The 27,170-nt window shown below is 46.8% G+C and overlaps 1 protein-coding gene across 3 annotated transcripts in view; it reads left to right on the top strand.

Annotated features, from left to right (window-relative positions):
- Positions 1 to 27,170, top strand: part of TOPBP1 (DNA topoisomerase II binding protein 1) — a 377,252-nt gene that overhangs the window by 341,625 nt on the left and 8,457 nt on the right. For all 3 annotated transcript variants that reach the window (XM_085630675.1, XM_085630678.1, XM_085630676.1), the window contains exon 27: positions 653 to 814. In XM_085630675.1, the coding sequence (XP_085486801.1) occupies positions 653 to 814 (162 nt within the window). The remainder of the gene's footprint in view (positions 1 to 652; positions 815 to 27,170) is intronic.

The raw sequence follows: 27,170 nt of genomic DNA on the forward strand, positions 1-27,170 counted from the left end.
ACCGTCTCGAAAGCAACTGACATCCATGCACTGGAGTGACTGTGCATTGGTCCCCGCACGTCATTTCCACAGCGGAACGGCGTCAGTGCAGAGTCACACAGTGCGACCTGCTAGTGCGCAGAGGTATTGCTCAAAAGTGTCCGGATCCAGTCTGATGCCTGGGGAATATTCAAAAGTGAGTAATCTGGGGTTTAGCTAGAGTCTCTACCAAAAAGAGCATTACCGAAGGGAAGTAGCTTGTTCTTTAATGCACTAGTGCTCGGTATTAAATGAGCCTGCAAAGCTGTTGAGTTCATGACATTTCCTTTGTGCCTCATGGGAGGTCTCCTCCGAAGTCTCAGATTTACAGGTTCCCCCCGGCCAAATGTGGAGAACATGCCGTAGTTAGCATATGTAATATTATATGTGTGTGTGTGTGTGTGTGTGTGTGTGTGTGTGTGTGTGTGTATATATATATATATATATATATATATATATATATATATATATATATATATAATGTTGGTAATACATAGAACTTGACATTTACATTATTCAGGAATACACAGATTCTTTCGATGGCATTACGGTCTTTTTTTGCATTCTGCACCTTGAACTTTTGCACCTCTATCTCCTAACCCTGTAAATTTTATTTTTGCTCCTTAATCTGCAGGTTTTTCTTGGCCACAATCCATCAGTTTTCAAAGAAGCCACCCACCTATTTGCCGACTTTAGCAAACTGAAACCAGATGATCCAAGGGTAAATGTGGCTGAGGCTGCAGCTCAGGGTGTCAACTGCTTGAAACCAGAATATATTGCAGAGTACCTCATGCAGGTGTGTATGGAAGAATAGTATTTTATTAATTCCACACAGATGACTGTATTTAATTTTAGCTTTAATTTGCTAACAAATTTAGCTTTGTTATAGTTACTTTTGAATGGATTCCAATATTGTTTGCAATTGCACTCATCATTTTAATTAAGCTATTCTACAGTGTTCACCTATTGCCACAGAACTATCTTCATAATCTTAAATCCAGCACCCTGCTTATCCCATCTCATTGGTAGATCCTTGAGCACTGCCATACACTGTTGTATTTTTGTACCACGAGGTCCACTATTGCAACCAACCACACTCTGTAAGCCACTACATCGCCTTACCACTGCATTGGAAAGGTAAGCTCCTACTGAAATTAGACCCTTCATTGACTTTGTGTACGTCGACCTGATCTCAACAATATTGCTAGTTCTTATACAGACCCTGACCTTAAATCTAAACACCTTACTCTAAGGCTACCCCTGACTCCAGCCACAACAGTATTCTAGTACTAAGCCCAAACCTATTCCCAAGGCTACCACTTGCCATATTCATAAACCAATGCCTTATGCTAGTTTAACTCCATCCGTGCCCTAATCTAGTCATAGACTCTTAATCCGTACTCTTAGCCTCACCCTAAGTCTTAACCATAAAGCTTATCCTACCCAGTGTTCTTTCCTAACTACCCTAAAACTAACCCTACCCTGTGCCAAACCCAAAAGATTACAGTTACCATTATACTTAACTTTTTCCATGTGGAGATATTTCCACTTTACTGCATCCAGTTAGTGGTAGGTTTGTGTGGTGGATTTTAGTAATAGAGGCCCAGTCTAGATATTAGCTAACCTGTACCTGTTAAAGCACAACGGAGACTGGTCACAGAATCTGTATTTTGTAATACATGAACTTTATGGCTGGGTTTGTATGGCATCAGACAATTGTGTGTTTATACTGGGAAAGCACAGAGTGCTCTTTTTTGTAATAAGTTTTATTCTTTTCTTTCTTTTTAAATTGAGGGATCCGATGGTGAGATTGATCTGGGTGGGAAAGCTGCTTATGGTTGGGTGAGCAGTGTGGGCCCTGCCATATCATAAAAGCCACTAGCTGTGCCTGCTCTGAACAGATAATGTCTTGACAGAGCCCACTTTGTCTCATATTTGTTCTTTTCACAATAGAGAGTTTCTCATGTTCTGATTAAAGGAATTGTTAGGACCCAGTGTAGCTACAGGACGCAGGAATTGCGAATTGCAAAACCTATATATCTATGGATAATGCTCTCCAGTGCATCCTCCCAACAGAGAAGAAACTAGAAAGAGGTAAGAATGGTTGATTACCATGCTCACTTCTGCCACTTGGGTATCCCATTGGCATTTGAAGGCACTGATAAATACATTTGCAGCAGCAGATCAGAGCCTTTTCCCAACTTTACCGTTGTGTGGCTTGACTATTTTAAGTAATGGGGAGGCAAGCCCTCACATGATATCCCAATGTACTTTTGGTTGAGAAGCCTTCAAGAAATATTTAGTAGTTTCTCAACAACTGCAGCCTTGTATCCAATTTCTGATACCGGATGACTGAGGAGAGACAGGAAAGATTTTTCTCTAAATTGTATGGGAACCCCTCAGCTTGCAAAGTCACCTCACTTGCGGAGTGTCATGGGAATCTTGGCATTACTCTGATAGATAAACCAATGTAATGTCTACTTACAAGTCCAAATAGTCCCCGATTTCTTGGAGGTAAAGCAAACTTTAGTTAAAAAGATAAAACTCCCACGTTTAAAAGTTGATTAAACTTTCTTCCCAATTCATAAATAAACTAGACCTTAAAAAAAACTCTATTTCACCTCTGACAATGAAAGCGCTTTATCTACATGTTACCTAAACACCTGTAAAACATAGTAGTACTTGGATAGCTTAATACATAGCACAACTATATGAGTTTAAATTTAGCGGCTGCAAGGGGGGAAAAACAACAACCGCAGAATTTATTTCTAATGTATTTATGAAAACAGCCGTTGGTGTCCCTCTGCATCCTAAAGAGGTAAGTGTAACGCAATGTCTTCTATTCCAAGGCAGCCTGGGGAGATAGTGGGTGCCTTTAAATCTCACTTAGAGCATGTGTGCTGAGACTCGACCCCATCTGCATGGGTGAGCATTGTAGCCTTTCTCGCCTTCTTGCCGCTTCCAAGACTGGGAGGAATTGATGCCCTTGACATAGATGCTGACTTCACGCTGAGGGAGGTTCGTACAGCCCTTGGGCAGTTGCCGGGAGGAGATGTCTTTCCGGCACAGTTTTATCAGTCCTTCGCTCCGATTTGAGGTCTTTTGGGATGTTGGGAATCCAGTGCGCTAGCGGCTTCTATGAGGGAGGGATGCATCACAATGCTTCTGAAAACCGAATCATATCCATTAGATCCATCTGCCTAGGGACTGCTTACAATGATTGACATGGACACAAGAGTACTCTGCAAAGTGCTTAATCCTTCACTTGAGATTTGTTCTTACAGGCTTAATTCATGATGACCAATGCACGTTTTCATACCTGGACGTAGTACTTCCATGAATCTATGGCGCCTTATGCATGTCTTACATGTGGTGGAAGGTAGGGAGGAGGAACTGGCAGTTGTATCTATCGACTTAGCCAATGCTTTTGAAGCAGTAAAATGGGACTACCTTATGCAGGTTCTGGAGGCAATGGGATTTGTGCACACTTTTGCTCTTGGGTGCACCTCCTGTATATGAAACACACGGCCAAATGTGAGTGGGTAGGCTATGCTCTGAAACATCTGAAGTGGGCATGGGTATGTACCAGGGCTGTAAACTGTTGCCCCTACTCTTTGCGATCACATTGGTGCCTCTTGCTGTTCATATCCGCCCGAACAAGGCAGAATTGAGGGGTTAAGGGGGCATTATTCACTTGTCTTTATATGCTGACGAAACTTTATTTTATCTCTCAGCTCCTCTGCAATCTTTACCCATCCAGTTGTCTTATTTGGCCTCATTTAGGGAGCTGCCAGGTCTTGAACTCAATTGTAGGAAATCATTGGTATTTCCATTGGGAGCCCTGGTCATGCATGCCCTATGCCTTTTCGCTGGGAGACGGATACATTCCAGTACCTGGGTGTGATGTTGGCCACGCACCACAGAAGCGTATGCAGCATAATATAGGAAGAGTTACTGAGGGCCTTCACTCTTCGGTGCAGTTGTGGAACTTTCTTCTGCTCTCTCATATGGGATATGTGGCGGTCGCAAAGATGGTGTTTTCACACCGGTGCCTATACATTATCCAGCTGGTGACATTTTACCACGTGCAACGTTCCGGGGGATGCATTCCCTCCTAACTTCGCTGATTTGGGGCGTCTGATGGAGCAGGGTAACCAGGACCCATATGATTCAACCACTGGAAAAGGGGGGAGTGATGGTACCAGACTTATAGCAATACTATTAAGGCATCCCAAAGCCAACATGCGGCGCACTGGCTAGTAGAGGAGGGCACTTGGGAGAAATCGCTCTTAGGGGTTCTTGGAGGGCACTCCTCCCTCAACTCCTGATGTCTGTGCTAGGATGTAGCCACGGTAACGTACTAAGTCAGGCACACTGCCTCCCTGTGGGAGTGGATGATAAATGTGGTCTTGGGTCGGGTCCCCTTCGCTCAGGGCTAGATCTTTTGGGACCTTCTGGCTTTTAGAGCTCTGAGGGAGTCTGTGGACCTGTCAGCCTGTAGGATGAGAGATGTTGTGAGACTTGCTCCCAAACTAAGAATTTATCGTTTTTGAGGTAGCACAGGTAAGCTTCGGGCCAATTTTTCCTTTGGTTTTTGCTGTGTTCGCCATAAGTTGGCAGGGTATGCTCAGACGTGAGTCCCTTGCTCACTTTGCCACTGGATTCAAGCAAGCCTGGCTGAAATGCCAGAAACTGGTCCTAGGAAGCTTGTTTCCGGTCCAGGGAAGACATGGCTTGGCAGTTCGGTCTGCACTGTTCCCATGAGGCACAGGGTCAGACTGATTTGCATATGGCCATGTCTGAACTGGGGTGGCAGAGTGGGCTAAATAACGGTGATGGATTAAACCCAGATCAGTTGACTGGGGGTGAGTGCTTGCAATGTTCAACACTCCGTCCATCATTTTCTTTGGTTTTTGCAATTTTTGCAGCATGCCAGTATTGTAGGCAACGTTTGGGATATTTGGCCCACGTTTCCAGTGGCCTGGATTGCTTCACTTACCTTTAGAAGCCTGTTGGAATGGGGGGTGAGGGGTGGGGGAACGGGCGGTTCCTGATCTCTGAGTTCTGTTTCCTGCCCGGGAGGCTTGGGAGGATGAACTGGGGGCGCAGATAGAGGATGCACAGTGAAGGAGAATGTGTGCCTTGGTGAAGATGGTGTCGAGTAATGCACGATTTAAGCTAATTTATTTTCACTTTCTGGATCGCACATATGTCGTGCCTGTCCTACTCCATAAAATGAACCCAAGTAAGTCGGCTTCCTTCCCCAGGTGTTGGTTACCCATTGCCTCCTTTTTACATCTGGCCTGGACTTGTCCCAAGGTGTATGAATACTGGTTCAGGGTGTTGGACCGAGTGAGGATTGTGATGCGGAGCCCTGTGGACATGGACCCCACTGTTAGTCTGTTAAGTGATATCTGCAGGCAGAAGGATCAGAAAATGGCCTTTAAATTCCTGCACCTTCTTTTGCTATCGTCTAAACGGCAGGAAGCAATTATATTGATGGGTCAGTGTGGGCCGAGTGTGGAGCAATGGGTGATGGGTGTAGCGGAATGGGCTGTAGCTGAGGATGTCTGATTGCAGCGGTGTAGGCACAATGATAAGGTGGAGGAAGACCTTGATTTGATCTATTTTGAAAAGCGTGGCATATGCCTGAAGGTGTCTTGGTGCTAGGAGTCTGCTGACAAGTCAACTACACCAACTGTAATCAGAACTACAGTGGAAGAGCAGAAATCCAGGTTTTTTCAACTGTTTTCTAAAAGTCTGCAAGTTGGATTGGCCTCTCAAATGTTCCTGCATATAATTCCAGAGCTTGGAGGTGTGGTAAACAAAACCTCTACCGCTCCAAGAGGTTCTGTGAATTCTAGGCACCAGCACTTTTTTGGAGACTGCAGATCGTAGATACTTGTTAGGTAAATACCACGAGAATCTTCTTTTGAGATATTCATGGCCAGACAGATGAAGAACTTTGAGCTGAACATAGCGCTTTAAAAGCGACACTCTTTTTAACCGGGTGCCAAAGTAGTTCTTCTAAAGCTTTCAAGTCAGAGTCAAACTTACGAGCTGCTACGTTCTGTATCCTCTGCAACTTTTTTAACATCCTTTGCTGCAAGCCTAGATAGAGGGCATTCCAATAATCCAGTCTCGAACAAAACAGGGACATGATAACGGTTTTACCTGAGATCATAAGGAATAAAGGGCATCATTTTCTTTAGTGTTTTAGCAGAAAAAAACAGTTCTTGAGGTGGTGGGAGGGGAGGGACCCCAAGCCAGATTTATGGACCCGAAGGGTACTGGTTCATTCTCTTCATCGGATACCGAGGGTACACTTGTTACGTATAAGGACTGATTTGGTTTACTGAAATGAATGCAAGGAAGATTGAGAGGGGATACTCTGTTACTGTTTAGGATATCTATGAAATGAGTATGTAGGGCATGCCATTATTGTAATCAAGTAATGCTCCTGCTGTATTATCTTACCTTACCTGTGGCGTGGGACAATGGCAGTTGGTTATCTAACTGTTGATGCCTGCTTGAACTAAGGCACTCGTACCACGCTCCAGGAGGACTTTGACGCGCTCACACGACACTTGTCAGCGTTCTTGCGCTTTTAAAACTTTAGGTGGTATTTCTGGCAGCGCTTAGCGTTTTTTAATATTATTCCGTATTTACGGTGCAAATTGTGTTTTCGGACCTGACATATGGTGCTTACCCCCACATAAAAGATAATAAGCACCGCTGTTGGGAGCGGACTCACTTAGCTCTCTGGACACACTTTAGAACGGCGTCCGCCATCTTGGGTGAGGCAGGGACTCCTCGTGGTGACACTCGGCCAGCGCACTAGTTTCGCTGACCGGACTCCACGCCCTACTTAAGGTGAGCCTCGAGGTTCGCTCTGCCTTGAACTAAGGCACTCGTACCACGCTCCAGGAGGACTTTGACGCGCTCACACGACACTTGTCAGCGTTCTTGCGCTTTTAAAACTTTAGGTGGTATTTCTGGCAGCGCTTAGCGTTTTTTAATATTATTCCGTATTTACGGTGCAAATTGTGTTTTCGGACCTGACATATAGTGCTTACCCCCACATAAAAGATAATAAGCACCGCTGTTGGGAGCGGACTCACTTAGCTCTCTGGACACACTTTAGAACGGCGTCCGCCATCTTGGGTGAGGCAGGGACTCCTCGTGGTGACACTCGGCCAGCGCACTAGTTTCGCTGACCGGACTCCACGCCCTACTTAAGGTGAGCCTCGAGGTTCGCTCTGCCTTGAACTAAGGCACTCGTACCACGCTCCAGGAGGACTTTGACGCGCTCACACGACACTTGTCAGCGTTCTTGCGCTTTTAAAACTTTAGGTGGTATTTCTGGCAGCGCTTAGCGTTTTTTAATATTATTCCGTATTTACGGTGCAAATTGTGTTTTCGGACCTGACATATAGTGCTTACCCCCACATAAAAGATAATAAGCACCGCTGTTGGGAGCGGACTCACTTAGCTCTCTGGACACACTTTAGAACGGCGTCCGCCATCTTGGGTGAGGCAGGGACTCCTCGTGGTGACACTCGGCCAGCGCACTAGTTTCGCTGACCGGACTCCACGCCCTACTTAAGGTGAGCCTCGAGGTTCGCTCTGCCTTGAACTAAGGCACTCGTACCACGCTCCAGGAGGACTTTGACGCGCTCACACGACACTTGTCAGCGTTCTTGCGCTTTTAAAACTTTAGGTGGTATTTCTGGCAGCGCTTAGCGTTTTTTAATATTATTCCGTATTTACGGTGCAAATTGTGTTTTCGGACCTGACATATAGTGCTTACCCCCACATAAAAGATAATAAGCACCGCTGTTGGGAGCGGACTCACTTAGCTCTCTGGACACACTTTAGAACGGCGTCCGCCATCTTGGGTGAGGCAGGGACTCCTCGTGGTGACACTCGGCCAGCGCACTAGTTTCGCTGACCGGACTCCACGCCCTACTTAAGGTGAGCCTCGAGGTTCGCTCTGCCTTGAACTAAGGCACTCGTACCACGCTCCAGGAGGACTTTGACGCGCTCACACGACACTTGTCAGCGTTCTTGCGCTTTTAAAACTTTAGGTGGTATTTCTGGCAGCGCTTAGCGTTTTTTAATATTATTCCGTATTTACGGTGCAAATTGTGTTTTCGGACCTGACATATAGTGCTTACCCCCACATAAAAGATAATAAGCACCGCTGTTGGGAGCGGACTCACTTAGCTCTCTGGACACACTTTAGAACGGCGTCCGCCATCTTGGGTGAGGCAGGGACTCCTCGTGGTGACACTCGGCCAGCGCACTAGTTTCGCTGACCGGACTCCACGCCCTACTTAAAGCTCGCTATGACGATGCGCAGCGGAGATGCGCAGCGGAGTCGCCGGACCCACGCCGGAGTCCAGCCAGAGTCCTGCCCGTCTGGGCTCGTCCGGGCTCAGACGGGCTTAGGGCATGGTACTATGTCAAATTCTCCACTATTGCGTATCATCTATTCACGAGATGAGTTACTTGCATTACGCATTAATCCCCCGGAAAAGTACCCTGTTACCAACTTGGGTGCGCGGATCCTCCCCCCACGAGGATTGGACGCATTGCTTCATCCTCCTCCTGATACAAGTACTTTACTATGGGGCATGCTTAATTGCAGGTCACTTCCGTGTCATGCCGTAGAAATTAACATTCTTATTCAAGAGCACGAACTAGACATCTTGTTTCTGTCGGAAACGTGGATTACTTCTAGTTCTGATGCGGACATTGTACTTGCCCTCCCTCCAAGTTACCTTATCGGTCATTTGGATAGACCTGAGGGACGAGGGGGTGGACTTGCCGTTATCTATCGTGATAACCTTAACTGCAGGGTCTGGAGGGGCTTGGTGGCAGATTGTGAGAGTTGCCACTTTTCCATACAGGTATCACCAACGGTTACATTGGCTGGCCTGCTGATTTACCGACCCCCGGGTAAGGTCGGCAACTTCGTAAGCTCTGTGATGGAAACGGTCACCCTCTTGGCAACATCCACATCTTCCTTCATTGTGCTAGGGGACCTGAACCTGCACTTTGAGGACACTGCGGATATGATCGCGGCAGACCTCAAAGGAGATCTATCTGCTTGTGAGCTCCGGTTAGTCAACACAGGAGCCACCCACGTGAAGGGCCATTTGCTGGATCCGGTATTTTCGAACATCCCTCGGCTGAGGGCCAGACCAGCTCTTCCGCTCCCATGGTCAGATCACTCCTTAGTGTCGATGGAATGGCAAATCAATCTGCCCTCTAAACCGACATTTCAAGAGGTGGTGGTGGACCGTATATGGTCCAGACTACCGATCGGTGACTGGACTCAGGCCCTGGCAAATTCACAACCCGTAGCTGAGGCAGACCCGATTCAAGGAGACGCTGACCTCAACCGATGGCTGACTGCCTCGCTTGATGGTTTCATAGCGGTGAAAACCCTACAGAAGAGGGAGAAACGAGTGGGTTCCGCCCCCTGGTTCACGGCTGAGCTCCGCCTGCTTAAGAAAGGATGTAAGAAACTGGAAAGGGCCTGGAGGAAGAAATTTGATGCGGCCAGGCGTAAGGACTACTGGACAGCGATGAGAGCCTATAAAGCGGCCCTCCGCCTGGCAAAAGCACAATTTTTTGAGGAGCGAATACAACTTGCCTCAAACTCCTCCAGGGAGACCTTTAAGGTGGTGCAAGAACTGCTAAAAGTTCCTGAGCCAGCAGTCACCCATGACCCTGAGAGGTGTAAGGAGTTGGCCAATTTTTTCCACACTAAAATAGTAAAAATACTAGACTCTTTACCCCAGGTTGCTATAGTTCATGGGATTCAAGAAGAACCCCTCCCTGTGGGGATAAAAGAGTGTCCTTTCTCCCTTGACATGTTCGGCCCAGTTTCAGAAAGTGAAACATTAAAAGCTATAGTTTCCATAAAAAGCGGTTCCCCTATGGACCCTGTCCCTTTCAAAATCCTAAAACAAGCGGCATTCGCTGTGGTTGGGCCCATTACGAACTTGATCAACGCCTCCTTCTCTCGTGGTCTGGTGCCACCCACCTGGAAAAAAGCCGTGGTCAAGGCTCTTCTAAAAAAATCTAACCTTGACGCAGCTGAGCTGACCAATTTTAGGCCCATTTCTCTGTTGCCAGGTCTCAGCAAAATTGCTGAGAAACTTGCTAACCATCGACTGTCCAACTTTCTTGAGTCAAATGGTCTGCTCCGAGACTCGCAGACCGGCTTCCGTCCCGGCCATGGCACCGACACGGCCCTCCTGGCGGTCGTTGAGGCGCATCTTAGATTCGGGAGGATCAGTGGCAGTGATCCTCCTGGATCTGAGTGCGGCATTCGACACCGTTGACCACCAGGTGTTGACCCAACGGCTGTCAAAGGTGGGTGTGGCAGGTGTCGCCCTGAAATGGCTCTGCTCATTTCTGGAAGACCGTTCCTATCAGGTCTGGGAAGGAAGCAACAAGTCTCCATCTATTTCTCTCCAGTGGGGGGTGCCGCAGGGCTCGTCCTTGAGCCCGACATTATTCAATGTCTATATGGCCCCCCTGGAGGATGTGGTGACCCCTTATAACATCAAAATCATCAGCTATGCTGATGATACTCAGCTTGTGGTCGCCCTTCCTCAACTGGTGGAGAACCCTGACTTGTTGTACGCATGTCTGGCGGACGTCCACACCTGGATGAGCAGTTCAGCCCTGAAGCTGAATGGCTCTAAAACAGAGATCATGCTGCTTGGAAACAAAGTGCCACCACTGTCACCTTCATGTTGGCCAAGCTGTATGGGTGACTTTCCAACCATGAAAGAGGAGATCAAGAGCTTAGGAGTCTGGCTGGAGCAAGATCTTTCCCTCAGAACTCACGCCAAAAGAACTGCGGGAGTCTGTTTTGCCCTGCTGCGGGCTGCGCGGAAAATCCTTCCGCTTCTTCCTTTTCCATCAAGGAAGTTGTTGATTCAGGGTTTGATAACATCTCGCCTGGATTACAGCAACAGTCTGTTTCTGGGCGCCCCTGAATCGACTTTTAACAAGCTTCAGCAGGTGCAAAACGCGGCAGCTAGACTCCTTATGGGTATCCCCCGAACAGAATCCGCCAGACCCGCTCTCAAGGCACTGCACTGGTTACCGGTGCGGGAGAGAGTACAGTTTAAGGCACTGTCCATCGCCCATAAAACATTCCAGGGCGGCGGGCCTCCTCTTTTAGGGAGCCTAGTAGTACCCTATAAAGCGAATAGAGCACTGAGGTCTGACCAGAGGTGTCTGCTCCAGGTCCCGAGAGTAAAAAGATCACGCACGGGAGGGAGGCGATTCTCTGTGCATACAGCAATGCTCTGGAACTCCCTCCCATTAAAACTCCGAGCTGAGACCTGTACCCTGCGTTTTCGCAGAGGCTTGAAAACACATCTGTTTCCCCTGTGAGTCGCTATCTTTATTCTATGGTCCCACGGTTGATGCACTGTTCATAGCGCCGGGATGCCCCAGGGTAGCTGTGCGCTTTATAAGTTTTAATAATAATTTGCATTATTTAAAACAATAAAATATATCTTAAAACATCCATCCATACAGAACCAAGAGAAATCAACACTCCTAAGACACATTTTTGAAAGCAAATGACATTTGAGATACCCTCGGCCTGGGGTGGGGATGAGTGGGTTGTAGTCTATATCTCCAAGATCACATCAGCGCTAAACCATCTCCTGCATAACTACCAATCTGTCTTCATATCACGCTGCAACATGGAGCCCGCTACATACACATCATAGGTGACCCCATCATGAGCACAGATGAAGATGCCTCTGTCTCCTGATATTACTGGATCTCTTATCTGCCTTCAACACAGGTGATCATCCCACTCTCAGCCACACTCTGAAGTCTCAAATGAGATTGTCTTTCAATGGTTCTTCTCATGTCTTTCCAACCAACACCAGGTTATTTATGCGGGCGCCTCCAGGTCCCAGAAGATCCCTATTACCTGTGGAGTAGTCCTGTGTTCCATACTGTCCCCTGTTAGATTCAACCTCTACATGGACCCCCTTACGGTCGTACTAATAACAGCACCAAAGATCACCAAAATGCTGGACTTGAAAGTCTATCCTCTGCTCCAGGCATCCAATATCTCAAACACTGCTTGCACCTCATCCAGACCTGGATGTTTAGCACCTACCTGAAGCTCACCCCCACCAAATCATATTATTTGCCAAGAACAACAAGCAAAAAATGGTACAAATGTGCTTCAATGATCAGAACCTTGGTAGCTTTAAACCTAAGTGTTACCCAATGCCAAGTCCCTTTGATTCACCCTGGGCATCAACCTTCTCCTTCAAGGAACACACTGCCATGAAAATAGACAGCCTGGTACCAGATCTCTATACAAAAGAAAGCAAAACCGTTCCTCACAGAAAATGACTTTAGAGCTGCTGTTCAAACTTTCATGCTCTTGCATCTCGATGGACCCCTTTTTTCAGGGTCTGCCCGACTCTACACCGCCCTCCCTAAGAAAATCATGCACACTGCAGCATGGCTCATTAACAGCCTGAAGAAATATGATCCTGGCGAAACTCTACTGGCAACCCCTGCTTGCCCACTTCATCTTCAAAACAAGATGAATCATTTACAAAGCCATTAAGCTCCCACCTATCTGGCTGACAAGCTCATTGTCTCTGGTGGCTCTCTGCACATCTCCAGACAGGACTAGACTGGGTGACAAAAGCAGCATACAAACATAAAGCATCTGTCCTTTTCCATCTGTGCACCCAGGATCCATCAGGATGCATGGCAAACATCCTCCAATTCAGAAAAGAGTTGAAGAAGCACCCATTTATAGAACACTGTATGCAGTAACAGTCCACAAACCAGCTACTTCTCCAATTAATTGCTGGCTGTTTACTGTTTACGTGCCTCTAACCCTTTGCCACGCTCTGCAGTCTGTTGCTGGGTTTTCACTATACAAATACCACATACATATATACAACTGTTCTAGCCTCTGGAATAAATTAGCCCTTAGTACGCATGTTAGCTGGTGCTTGACCAGCTTCGGTTCACTTATTAAAATGGTCTTATTTTAACATGCTGGAAAAGTTAAGTTGTGTCTGACAACTTGAATAAAAGTGCCTTGAGAGAGTGCTTTATAAAACGTTTTTTACTTTACCTTAAATTTCTCCCTTACATATAATTCTGCCAGTTTATGAAGTGCACACAATGGACCAAACTATATCTCGGTGCTACGATGTTCAAAGATATCTATCATACCGAGCATATAGCTATCAACTAATCCAGTTTTTACTGCTTTCCAAAATGGAACCTGAGACATTTGTGCCTTACAACACATGTCTGGGGATTCCAGAGCATTGGACCAACGACTGCAAATCTACCACAAATCTTCTGCCAACATGTGACATTTGCTTTGTGCTGGGAGCTACTAGAAGAGGTTTATCGGATGAACACTGGGATTGACTATGGAGATACCAAGACAGTGTATTTCCTACATAGTAGGATCCAGATCAAGGATGAAAGAGTCATGTTTTTAAACTCACAATAAAAATAACTGGCAGCAAGTGAATGGAACGTCCAAGTTCCATCTTATGCTTAAACCTGTACATAGTTTAAGCAGTCAGCATGACAACAAACCGTGCAATAATATACAAATGTAAAGTAAAGATGATTTTGGAATAAACCTACTAGGAAACGCCTCATGCAGAATATATGCCCTTGAGGAGGACCTCAGTCAGTCACTTAGTCATTGTGTAGCTGATACTTTGTATCACTTCATTGCTCGGTGGCGTTCTATTTAGCGAGAAACGTCGACGCTACCTGTTCGTTTGTAATGTGATTGAGTTCCCGTTGGGAATCCTTAGCAAATCTCAAAGATGTCCCTCTCGAAAGATACTTGATATACAACATCAGATGTTCGTATGATTTCAGGTAAAACTGTAAATATTTGCATCGTTATGAGCACTGTACTGTTTGCACTTTGATTATTTGTTGATGTACCCATGGCAATATGAATATACCGAGCATTTTCTGAAAAGAGTGGCCATTTGTAGATTTGTTAGTTTTTCGATTGTGGCTAATGGAAATTTATACCAAAGTATAAGTGATCAGTTTGTGCATGCATGATCCATTTGATGTTAACCTTATAAATGAGTCACAGGGAACACTTGTAATACTTATTCTGTAACTACCCTAGTTGGATATATAGGGTCTTGTCCATGTTTAAAAGTACTTAAAGAGGAGGACCAAACATTAAATAGTCTGCCAGAGAGGCATACCATTGCTGCTAGAGTATTCCAAACAAGTGGGTGCACATGGGTGAAAGCTGAATAAATCAAATGTGAATGTGATACTGTTGTATAATCCCAGAGTTTAGTAGTATTATACATTCTGAATACATTGTAAACGTTGGAGCTGCACCTTTAATCCTTCTTCTTTCTTATGTCTTAGTCTCATTCATGCCCCATTGACGCATATCTCTATTTGTGCATCATGGCATGGAGAGCAGTAAACAGTCCACCAAGGAACTCTGGTGATAGAAGAATCAAGGTTCATAGCAAGTGGCATCTGATGGAGACTTTTAGCGCAGATTCCTTACCTTACAAATATCTCCATGCATCAGACTGGATCCGGATTTTTTTTTAGCAGTACCCTTGCATGCCGGTAGGAGGCGTCCTTTGGCTCATCGTGGCGTTTTCCTGGAAGGGACGTGCACAGTGCCTTCATAGGCGTCACCTCAGCACCCTGAGGTCAGTTCTTTTCTTCCCGCGCCAGTCAGCGCAGATCTGGAGAGAGCTACCCCCAGTCATTTATTGACTGACACTTTTTTACGAGCTTTTCTCCCAGTGTGGCAGGGATGTCCACTAGGAAAGCTGGCTTTAAGCTCTGTAGCACCTGTCACCGACAGATGGCAGTGTCGGACCTGCATCTTGTTTGCCACTGGTGCCTTGAGCGCATCCACGACGATAAGACCTGCATTAACTGCTGCGCCATGCACCACAAGACCTTGAGGGAGTAGTCCCTAAATCTCCTTGCCGTTCGATGTGCGACGCCGCAATGGTCTAGATCCTGGTCGAGGGGAAGGTCCCAGGATCAGTCACAGAGCCATCGATCTTCGTCGCTTTCGAAGTCATCTGGGCGTTCAGCTGAGTTCCACAAGAAGAAAAAGAGTAAGAAGTCGAAGAGATCTTTGACTTCACGCCGTCCATTGAAGTCATCCGATGAGACGAGGGAGTGTCCTCATTAGAGGCCTGGCTCCGTGGTTGAGCCTGGGCCACCTCCTCTCCTCCTCGTGTTTCCATGAGTCGGAGCGACCCCGCCCAACTCAGTCAGTTATATGAAACTATGCACCTCATATTTGAACGTCCCATCACTGCTAACACTTCTTCAGGCCCACAGGGTCAGGTGGAATCCCTACTGGTACCCCCCGGTGGGTCTGCCCTCTGTGCAGTCTTTCCCCTTGGATCCACGGATAGATCCAGACCAGTGCCAGTCGTACCATCTCGAACTTCCCCGCTGCTGGTCCAGATGACGCTCCTGGCGGCGGTTCCCCATTTTCATCCCAGATTATGACAGAGAGCTGGGTGAACGTCGCCTAACTCCGGCACTGACTTGAGCCTTGCCCTCCAGGTCGTAGCCTCAGCCCTATTCCTACGGGCCTGGACTTGGGAAAGAGTGGGAGAGGCCTCTGGAACTTGAAGGAATCCAGCCCCTAGATCTCAGCATGGACTGGTGTGAGGAATTTACGGACACCAGTGGACTGGACACCTCCCCACATACTAGCATTGGTCTCTCCTTCCATGGCTACGGAGAAGGGAGTTTCTTTTGCTATGGTGGTAAGGGTGGCCGAGGTTCTGACCTTAACCTGCTATTAGCTGTGTTCAAGACTAACCTCTTGACAGAGGTGCTTCAGCCAGGAGTGACCCTGTCAGAACCACTTCTCCCATTTAATGAAGTCCTTAGGGACATCCTATTGGGGACCTGGTCCAAGCCCTGCACAGGGGCTTCTGTGAACAGGACATTTGCCCACCGCCATTGCTCTGCCCCAAGGGACCCCATTTTCCTCATGCAGCATCCTACCCCGGAGAGCTTGGTAGTCCAATCCTCCACTTTCCGTGCAAATCCTGGTGCATTCCCTACCATCCCACCGGATAGGGAATCCAAGAGGCTGGACTCTTTATGCAAGAAAATGTTTTCTTCCACCAACCTGACGCTGTGGTCCGTGAACACCTTGTGTCTTTAGGTCTGTTACTCTCATGCAGTGGGAGGCTAGATATGCCATCCCCTGCACTACTGGAGTGGATAACCTCAGATCGCTGGGTCCTCCAGATTGCCCGAAGAGGGCCACTCCCTCGTGACTACCCCTCCACTCATGCCACCCACTTGTGACCGGCTGATGGAGGACCATCTCTCCTTACTCCGCCAGGAAGTGGCAGCTCTCTTGGTCGATGGAGCCATAGAGAGGATGTTGACACCAGAAGAAGGTTGTGCTTGTTATTCCCGCTACTTTCTGGTGCCCAAAAAGGACAGAGATCTTCGTCCTATCCTAGACCTGCACCCTCTCAATTTCTTTACTCAAAAAGGAGAAATTCAAAATGCTCACACTTGCTCAAGTCCTACTTGTCCTGGACCCGGAAGACTGAATGGTAGCGCACAGATGTTATCTATGGGTTAAGGTAGACCACAAGCACTTTGTTTGCTGTGCCCCCTTTTGACCATACCATGCCCTTCGGGTGTTCACCAAGGTGATGGGGATGGTTGCAGCTCATCTGCGGAGGTCATTGGTGCCAGTCTTTCCCTACGACTGGCTGTTTAAGACTGGCTCGTCCCAGGCAGTCTTCTCCACCTCCCTCCTACAACATACCACCTGCACTCGCTGGGGTTCACTATCAATGAGCCAAAGTCACTTTGATTTGTATATTTATAAAGCGCGACGAATACCCTAAGGTGTTTTGGCGCTGTGTATTCACTTCCTGCCAACTGGAAAAAGGACCAAAGAAGAGTACAAAAGGAGTTTTAAACGGTCGATGAGAACAGACAGGTCTTTAAATGCTTTCTAAAAATAGCCAGATTGTCTGTGATCTAAGGTGAAACTGCACTTTGTTCTAGAGAATGGAAGCAGTGTGTCCCAAGCTTCTACCTCCCCAGGAGGCTTTACGAATCTTGGGAACTTCCATTGTCTTGGAATGAGTGGAGCGCAAGTTTCTTTGGGTTGTGTGCTAAGGCATTTTTCCCTCAAGTAAACTGGGCCCTTTCCAAGCAACGCCTTGTACGTCATGCAGAGTGCTTTGAAGGCCTCACTGCTTTTAATTGGCAACCAATGTAGCTCCTTGAGCTCTTTAGCCACTGATTCGTGTTTCGTCAAAATTTTCAGCTGCGTTTTGCAATCTCTAAATTTTTGTTAGCAGTCCTTGTTGGATGCCTCAGTAAATGGCATTGCAGTAGTCTAAACGTGAAAGTGTAATTGTGACAACAACCGTTGTCTAAAGGTCTAGAGGAATAAATGGTAGCACTTTTAAAAAACATTTTCAACCAATAGAAACCGGAAGAAATCAACCGGTTGGATCTGATCCTTGAAGGAAAGTTTAGAATCGAAGAGCACTCTGAAATTTCTGACTTTTGAGACCGGGAGGGGGAGTGGTCCAAGGTTGACAGGCCACCATGAGGAACTCCAAAAAGACGAGCCGCTCCAAAAAGGATTCCCTCTGACGCTCCCTTTCATCTGAGCTGTTCTGAACACATTGCAGTTTCGGGCTTATCCTCCCAAACGGTGAGTCTAGGAAATTCAGGTTGTGACACCGATGTTTTAGCCTCTCCCCTGACTCTGAGGATGCTAGGTCACATGACCTCTTGCATCCTACTTGTGACACATTCCTGCCAGCATTTGCGTGCTCTGCAGTGGGACCTGAAGTTCCAATGGGCGCAGCATCAGGGTAATCCCTCCGACATGGTCCAGATTTCGGAGGCAACTGCAAAAGATTTGCAGTGGTGGTTAACGGACTGCGATTGCATCAGCGACAGATCCCTCTCCCTTCCCCAACCAGATCTGTCAGTGGTGACAGATGAATCACTCCTGGGATGAGGTGGCCATCTGGGAGGGATGGCGATCAGATGCCTTTGGTCTCCGGCGGAATCCAGACTCCACATCAATCTACTGGAGCTCCGGGTGATCCGGCTGGCAATGAAAGCCTGTCTACCCTCCAACAAGGGAGGGCTGGTACAGGTGTCCATAGACAACACTACTGCCAAGTGGTACTGCAACAAACAGGGTGAGGTTGGGTTGTGGACCCTTTCTCATGAGGCACTGTGTCTCTGGACAAGGCTGGAACATCAGGTCATATCCCTGGTGGGTCAACACCTGGCGGGCTCTCTGAACACCAGGGCGGATAAACTCAGCCAAAGATGCCTAGCGAATCACAAGTGGCTTCTTCATCCGGATGTTGAGCAAGGTCTCTTTCTGCAGTGAGGGGAGCCTTGGTTAAATCTATTTGCCACCGCTGAGAATGTACAATGTGTTGCATGCAGAAGTTTCTCTTGAAGGCGCTTCTGGTCTCAAGCAGAGATCAGGCCTCCTCCGCGCCTTTCGGCCCATACCACTCCTGCCAAGAGTTGTAAAAAAGATCAGGAACGAACAAGCCCAAGTCATCCTTGTGGCTCCAGACTGGGCTTGGAAGGTTTGCTATTTCAAGCTGTTGAGTATAACCGAGTCCTCCGATCAGGCTGCCCCTTCAGGAGGATCTTCTGTTGCATTAGCAGGGGAGGGTTTTCCAATCGAAACGGTCAATGCTCCGCCGTCATGTATGAAGATTGAGCGGTGACAGTTGACAGTGTTTGACCTTCCACCTGAGGTCTACAATTTTATCTTGGCAGCCATGCATCCCTCTAACAAGAATGTATGCTCCTGCCGTCGGGGCAAGTGTGTGGCATAGTGTACAGAGAAAAAGGTTAACCCTCTTTCTGCTCCCCTCACTCGGGTCCTTCTCTTTATCCCAGATTCGGACACCTTAAAGTATCTCAGACTTTCTGTGGTTGCCAAAACAGCTATCCCTGTTCAAATTCCCTGTTGTGAATCGTTTCTTGAAAGTTTTGCAACATGTTTTTACCTTGCCCTTCATCATGCCTCAGTGAAACCTCAATCTCATCCTCACATTTCTTATGTGAGCTCTCTTTGAGCCAATGCACAACTGTCCGCTCAGGCTCCTTACCATCATAATGGCCTTCCAAGTGGCAATAACACCTGCCCCAAGGTTCAGCGAGCTTCAGGCTTTGTCATCCAGGCCTCCCTACCTGAACATCTACCCTGACAAGCTGGGTCTTTGCACTAGAACTTCCTTCTTGACAGAAGTTGTTACTTCTTTTCATGTAGGCCAGTCCATCACCCTGCCTACCTTTAACGCTGCGCCACTTCCCTCTATGGAAGAGGAACAACTTCACCGACTGGATCCAAAAAGAGCATTGTTGCTCTACCTTGACCACACAAAAGAGTTCTGGGTGGATGATCAACTGTTTGTGGGGTATGTTAGAGTGAATAAGTGGAAAGCCGTGCAGAAACAGCCCATCTCCTGATGGATCATGTATTGCATTACAACCTGCTACACATTGGACATGAAGCAACCCCGAGGGTTTGCGTGCTCATTCCACCAGAGTTAAGACTCTGACCACTGCATTAGCATATGGAGTTCTGGTCCTGGATATCTGCCAGGCAGTAACATGGGCTTATCTACACATGTTCATGAAGTATTGCTGCCTAGACAGTCAGGTCAGTCAGAACATGCACTTTGCTCGTTCGGTCCCGCAGGACATTTTAGTGTGAAAACAGTTTTGCAGACCCACCTCTGGGAGGTGTTGCTTGGGCATCTATTCTAAGGTAAGGAATCTGTGGATAGAAGTCTCTATCAGATGAACAAGTTATTTACCTTCAGTGACGCCTTATCAGGTAGAGAGACTATCTGGCTGCAGATTTCTTACCGACCCACCTATCCTATCTGCTCTGCTAAAGAATTTATATGGACAGAGCTGTTCCCCTTTCAGGACCCTAATTTTCCGCACCAGTGCTCAGGGTTGTTTGTGACTCCCTCCCTGGGAGTGGAAAGTCACGAAAAACTGGGATGGTGCCTATATAGAGACAGCGCATGTCACTTCCAGCGCACCAATGCCACCTACCGGCACAGGAAGCAGTCTTTACAATGCGGCATTTACCACGCAATGCCTTTACAACACATTCCTTTACCATGCATGCCTTTACAATGAAATGGTAAGTATATTTCAAGTATATCTATATATCTATATCTTACTGGCATGGCGACAGCCGCCAGTAGGTAGTTATAGGTAGGACCGTGTTTCCATAGGAAAAACGTTTTTTGACTTGCCTATATCTTTGGTACCATTTGACGAATCTTCACGTATTTTTCCCCAAAAAGTGCGCCGGTGATTCTAGTTATGCATCGAAAGTTTCGGGGTGATCCGTTAAGCCTGGCTGAGAAAAGGGGAGGGTAAAAAGAAAAAAACGTGTGTTTACCATGTTAATTCCCATAGGGATTTTAAACAGGACTACAGCCCGAACCGCTGGATGAAATTACACCATATTTGTCACAACGCTAGCTTTTGGTCCAGAAAGAGTGCTTTTTGTTATTTGATGTAAATCCGTTCAGTAGTTTTTTGAGATATTAAAGGAAAAACAAATTTGAATATCGAGGGATGCGGATTCTCCGAGGATCCGACAGTCCCCTTGTTGATATCTAATTGGCTGCCAACACTTCACCCAGGAAATGTTGGCAGCCATCTCGAGAATCGTCTATAACCGAGTCCCAAAAAAACAACCTTAAGAAAAAAAAGAAAAGGGGACAGGTTAGGAATATTCTGACCCCTTAGCCCTGGTCCTGGGGTCCCCCTGTGACCCCGCCGGGGCCAAAATGCATTTTTGTTTTAAAAATGTTGCCGCAAAATCGTGACTGGGTTGCAAATTCGGATCCAAAATATTTTTACTAAAACAAGCGCGGTCTCACGCGCTTGTTTACAGTGTAGCCCCCAGGTGGGCCAGATCCTGGGTGCTTAATTTATAATATACTCTGATCCTTATATTAGTGTTAAAGATGTTTTTAAGGCAGTATCTTGACCCAGTGTTGCACTTCAACGCTGCCCTCCCTGGAGCCTGCGTCTGCCTGCCGCCGTCTCCTCCTGATCTCAGGGTGACTACAGAAGATCACGCTGCTGCCAGTTTGTTGCTGCTGCTGAGAGCCAATTGTCTCTGTAGTATGTGGTAGCCCGCCTTGTGTTAACTCATGGCTTCACTGTACCAGCGATTGATGGGGAAGATTAACACCTCCAGGTCCTTCCCTGCTCCACCTGAATCCAGCCACCTCCTGGGCAGGCAGGGAACTGAGAAGAATGCTGCCAAAAAGCACCTCCCCTGGCAGGAAGCGAGGGCGCTCTACCAGTACCAGCAAAGGAATGACTGTGAGGAGGAGAACGTAAGATACTTCGCTTTATTACCTAATGCAATAACTCTCTTTTGTTGATGTGAGGACACTTGCCCCCCCCCCCCCCCACCCCCGTGCCACATTCCTATCCCCAGTAGGGCTCTTTAGAGATAATTAAACTGCGCCTGAGCTTCTGGAGGAGATCGGTGAATATTCTAATTACTCGTCTCCCCAGCTTCGGTAGTTCCCAACTGCAGATAGAAGCCTGCATCGATTTTCTGAAGAGGCTCAGAAAGAAGCGGCAACTCGCATTACCTTGGAGAGGTTTAACCTAACATTTCCTGGTGCAGGAGCTGCTCGTGCTCGTGATGCTGGTGACTTACCTCAAAGGTGAACAAGGGCACAAGGTGCTCTGGGGTATACCCGCGCCTCCAGATTTACTATAGCATAGATGAGCAAATAGAAAATTAGTCTGAAAACGACCACAATCTGACACAGCCTCTTCTGTCTGTAAAGTATTGTGGCGGCTGGTGAGTGTTTTCGTGTCGCATTAGTAGTTAGGCATTCAGTCCGTGGTATGTCAGGTGTACCCAAATATAATAAAATGTATGTATCATACCACAACCTAGCTTAACATAACTGTAGGGAATTGGCTCTGGAATAAGGGAGGTCTGACAGCACAATGCAGTTCTTAGAAGGCCCTTTATTATGTTCTCTCATAGGAATAGTCAACGTAAAGTCTTTCGGTCTCTCCTTGTCACAGGATCGTCGTCTTGGACCGTAGTTCGGTTAGTGCCTCAGGAAAATAAACAAAAAACAAGAAAACCGGGGAACAGGAATCAGTGGCCTATATTGCGACTGTACAAAGACAGATAGGAAGGGTAGTGTTGGGAAAATCTCCACCTTACTAGAAGACCGTCACCAGTGAGCGGAAATCCCTATACACAGGGGAGTTTATCCCGACTAATCTTACACAGTGCTTGAGGCCCGCCTCCCTCGTAAGCCCTGTAAACGCTCTCGTACCTGTGAGAGCAACGCTCCTGCTGGAACATGGCTGGCTTCTGCGTGGGGTCTTTGTGGGTCCTTCGTTCCCTCTCGTAACACCTCTTGATCCACGGACCTCTGTTCGGGAGTTAGCTCCAGCTTCCCGGTCGGAAAGTCACTCCGTTCGCAGGCTTCCCCGTCATCCGGACTGTAGTTTCTCTCCCAGTGGTATCCTGGCGTTGGTACAAAACTCTGCGTCCTCTCTCACTCTCTTGGACACCTCAGTTGTCACATATCCTTGTTTTGACAGCCTCGTCAGCTGATAGGCCAGGTTCACCGATTGGAGATCCCAGATGACGTAGTCTTTGGGGGATGAGCTGGGGTCCTGGACCACCGCCTCCTTAAAGGGTCCGTTGTCGTTCTCGGTGTTCCTGGAGAAAGCCTTATGTGATTGAAACGGCTGCAATAAAAGAGAGGAGAGAACATGAGGAGGTAAGGGGTCATCGTCTGGGGCATCAATATTCAGAGGGAACCCCTCCGCCCCGTGACAATAACATACCAATATCATACTACGCTTATGTACACCTGCGTCTATTTGGTGAGGTTTTAGGCCCATGTTCGTGGAGCACACGTGCCCTACTCTTGCATACTATTTATGCAACTAAACAGTGCACAAAGACGATATTTATATCACATTGTTTTTTATGCAAGGCACGCGCAATGTGTCAAGGGGATTGGAGGACAGCTCCTTGTTTGCACATAATACGGATGCAAACATTTGTTGATCCATGGTGCTGTGTCGTTAAACAACATCTGTTCCCTCAATAATGAAGGTGAGGAGTGCGTTCAAACCTTCAACACACAGTAACGCCAGAAGATGGTTAACAACAGTATTAATATCTGCACCCCGTAGATCACGAACAGAGTGTATGTGTGATACACAGGGATACAGTATACACGGAGCATCCCATTCCAATTCACATGTGCGTAACTCGCTGTTCAGAAGCTCTGAGGACCAACGGGAGAGAGAGGGTGGGGATGGGAGCTATGCTTGTATTGTTCCACTGAAAAATGGTCATTTTAGAAGAAGCTTGTCGTTGAATCCTACGGTGTTAGTAAATAAACTAACAGGAGATTGCCTGGATCAGTTCATTAGTCACCATTTTACCACGTAGAGGATGCGTATACTTTTCAGTCTGGGTCTTTCAAACTGGACTCGCTTTAGAAGTGGCCGACTGCTCTAAAAAAACACTTTTGAATCAACCACTGTCAACTGTAAAGCTGTCACTACCCATTTGCTGCTGAAACGAGGTGCTTGACACAGGGTGAATGCGTGTCTACCAAAGCGAATCAGTGTCAACGGTGGAGTCCCTCTGTCCAATGGTGAGGGCACAGACGTCTGCTGCCTGTACCCCGGCACTCCAGGGCGGTGTCAGGAGAGAACTGTGAGGGGTGACACATTTGGGAGAGATGTGGCCAGGCTCTCTCTTGCAAGTGACCAGAATGATGGATGTGTATACTCTGCTTAGAAGTGGTGGTTTGGTTTAGCGCAGCGAGACCATAAGAATGTCCTCTGTATGAATGCCATCTAACATCTACACAGCTAAAACTGTGAAAGATAAAATGCTTGCAGCAAATTCTCGATACTGGAAGTGGTTTAATGTTGGACTCTCCAGAGAGTCAGTGATTTCTGGATCCCTCTGTACCTCGGCGCTGATCCACGATGTTGGTTCATGGATGGCCTTGACTGATGTGGTCATTGTCTGCATGGATCGATGATCTGAACTCAGGGGGGGTATGGGTGTGTGTGTGATCTGGGGTAGATCCCAGTGTCTCGCTGGAGTGGGGGTGAAGGGGTGCAGGTCGATGGCAGGGTCATGGCCCGGTGGGAGGGGCTTGTGTCACTGGTTGTGGCTGCTCAGTGCATGAGAGCCGGCTGTGTTTTTGTTTCATCTTTGAAGCACAGCGTGTGTGAGCTCGGGGTTCCGCTGGACCAGGGGTCCCCCATGAATTCTGCTGTGAGGGGTGGCTGGCATGGTGTAAGTTGGACTGGAGGCCACTGATCACATCTCAAATGACATCACTGATCACATCATTCAGTGACTGAGTGTTTTAAAGACGTTTGAGTGTTAAATATATATACACCAAGGCGTATTGCTGAATCGGTGGGTGTACGAGTGATAAGGTGTCTCAGTGAATGTATAGGCGAGTGACTGGTTGTGTGAATGTTTGTAGTAGTCTGTCAGTTGGTGTCTAAGTGGCTGTATGGTTGTGTGAGTGACTATATGGGTGATTGATTGGTTGTCTGAGTACCTGTATGAGTGTCTGAGCGCGCATGTGTGTGTGTGGGGGGGTGCGTGAGGGGGCATGTGACAGCCTGTATAGATGAGCGAGTGGGGGAGTCAGTGTCTGTATGAGTTAGTGAGTGCATTTATGAGTGGCTGTATGGGTGAGTGAGTGTGTGTATGGCTGTGTGGGTAAGTGAGTGGATGTATCAGTGGTATATGGGTGAGTATCTGGGTATGTGAATGGCAGTATAGGTGAGTGTTTGAGTATATGGGTGAGTGTATGCTTATGTCAGTGACTATAGGTGAGTGAGTTTGTGTCAGTATCTGTGTGAGTGAGTAAGTGAGTGTGTGTGTGTATATCTGTATAGGTGAGTAAGTGGCTGTGTGAGTGGGTCTATGGGTGACTGACTCGGTGTGTGAGTGTATGAGTGGATATGCCAGGTGTTGTATGAGTGCCTGTATGTGTGACAGAGTGCATGTGTGTAGACCTATGTATCACTAAGTGGGTGTGTAAGTACTGGTATGGGTGTGTCAATGGTTTTGAGAATGGTAGTGTGGAAGTTGAATGGGTGTATGAAAGGTTATATTGGGGTGTGAATAGGTTTGTTAGAGATTCTGTAGATTATGTTATCAGTGATGTCATTTGAGATATGATCAGTGATATAATATGTGAGGCCATAAGCAGTGCGTTGCGGGGTGCTAGTTGTAGTTAGCTCATCTAACTATAACTGCTGAATTTCTCTGGTTTTGTACGAGTGAAATGTCAGCCTAACTAATGTCCCTCTAACCTTTGGTTTCTTCAGTGAATTTCTAAAGTTTTTTTTATTCTATTTCCTAACTATAACTGCCCTGTAACCTTTGTTTTCTTCAGTGAATTTCTATGGTTTTTTAAAATGCTAATTCCTATCTGTAAGGTATTTTTTATTCTATTTGTAAACATAACATCCCTGTAACGTTAATCCTCCTCAATTTTAAACCAATCATGTTTAAAGAAAAAACACCACCCTTACTACATACATGAAATTTTCATCAGCCTTACTATCGATGTGCTTTTGCTATGTATTCAAGATGATTGCAGAGAAATTGCGAAAAAAAACTATATCTAGCTTCATTTTTTTTTTACATTTAAATACTACACAACAGTTTATTACATAATCCTCAGTTGGAAATTAAAGCTTGTCATTACTTAAATTGTCACTCCTCAACTTAAAAAAAAAAAAAAAAAATCTGTCTCTTTAACACCCTTCCCCCACAAACTCTTAGTTCAGTAGTTCAGTGTACCTAGCAACTCTATGGAACCAGTAGGTCATACGTTCACAGCACATTCTAGAAGGAACATGCTGCTTCCAAATAAGATACAGCATGTGTACTTTACTCCAGAGATTCAAAAGCCTATTCATGTCTGTATTACATTTCTTTTTTTTAAACAACAGCCAATAGTAAGACTTCTTGATAAGGTATCCAACACACTACCTAATTATATTCACTTTCATGCGGACAGCATCTAATGAAATAGATCTTTTTTTTTTTTTTTTAAACCCCTCCATTTTAACTGCTTTTCCTTTGGAAAACTACCTCATCCAGCTCCAGCTTTCTCCTGACTACTGTGAGAAGTTGGCCTGGTATATGCTGTTCACTAGTTCTAGTGACCACCTTGTACCATGCCAAGCAACCCTTATGGTGTGGTTGTAAGTCAACCTTTTCGGACTAGCTGCCCTAGTGGTAGCGTAGGCTAAGCAGTCTTTGAGGCTAAACTCGTGATGCGTGTTAAGCAAGCTGTTTCACCAATAGTAACCCCCTTTTATACCAATGAAAGGACACCACACAGATATATATTCAAAATATATATGTATTTATTTCTCAAAGTAACCCCTAGTCTCTTTATGAGCACAGGAGCACAAATCGTCAAACAAGATTATCACAGAATACACAGAAGTTGCACGTTATATGGATAGGCCCTGGTGGCCACTCAAACCATATACTAAAATAGTGGTATAAGTACCACGAACAGAAAAGGGAAAAGGCCTAGGGCCTCTAGAATCGCTGGGCCTACAAGGAGCTAACGTCAGTTAGTGACCAGGAGGTCCACGGGTCGCGTGTGCAGAGCAAATAGTCACACGCGTGCTCCCATAGGTTTCAATGGGTGCGTAAAAAGTACAAAGTTACTGCAAAAGGAATCTCCCGGATGACCTAGGAACTTAAGATTTGGAACACAGGCACTAGAGATGTATTATTACACTTGGGCACAGGTGTGCCAGCTTTACCTCACCCACAGGAAGCGGGTGCATAGGCCTCGAAGTGCGTCGGGTTTCTTCTATCTGTTCCGTGGGGCCTGTAGACAAAAGTGCTGCAGGCGGTCGTCGGGAAGAGATGCAGTTGATCCCAGAGTGGATCGGAGATGTTGAAGACCTGAAAGCAGAGGGGACAGTGTTCACAGTCACTAGCCAGTGACCAGCGTGGCACCAGGTGG

This window comes from Triturus cristatus, chromosome 10 (assembly GCF_964204655.1).
Source record: "Triturus cristatus chromosome 10, aTriCri1.1, whole genome shotgun sequence".
NCBI classification, from domain to species: Eukaryota; Metazoa; Chordata; class Amphibia; order Caudata; family Salamandridae; genus Triturus; species Triturus cristatus.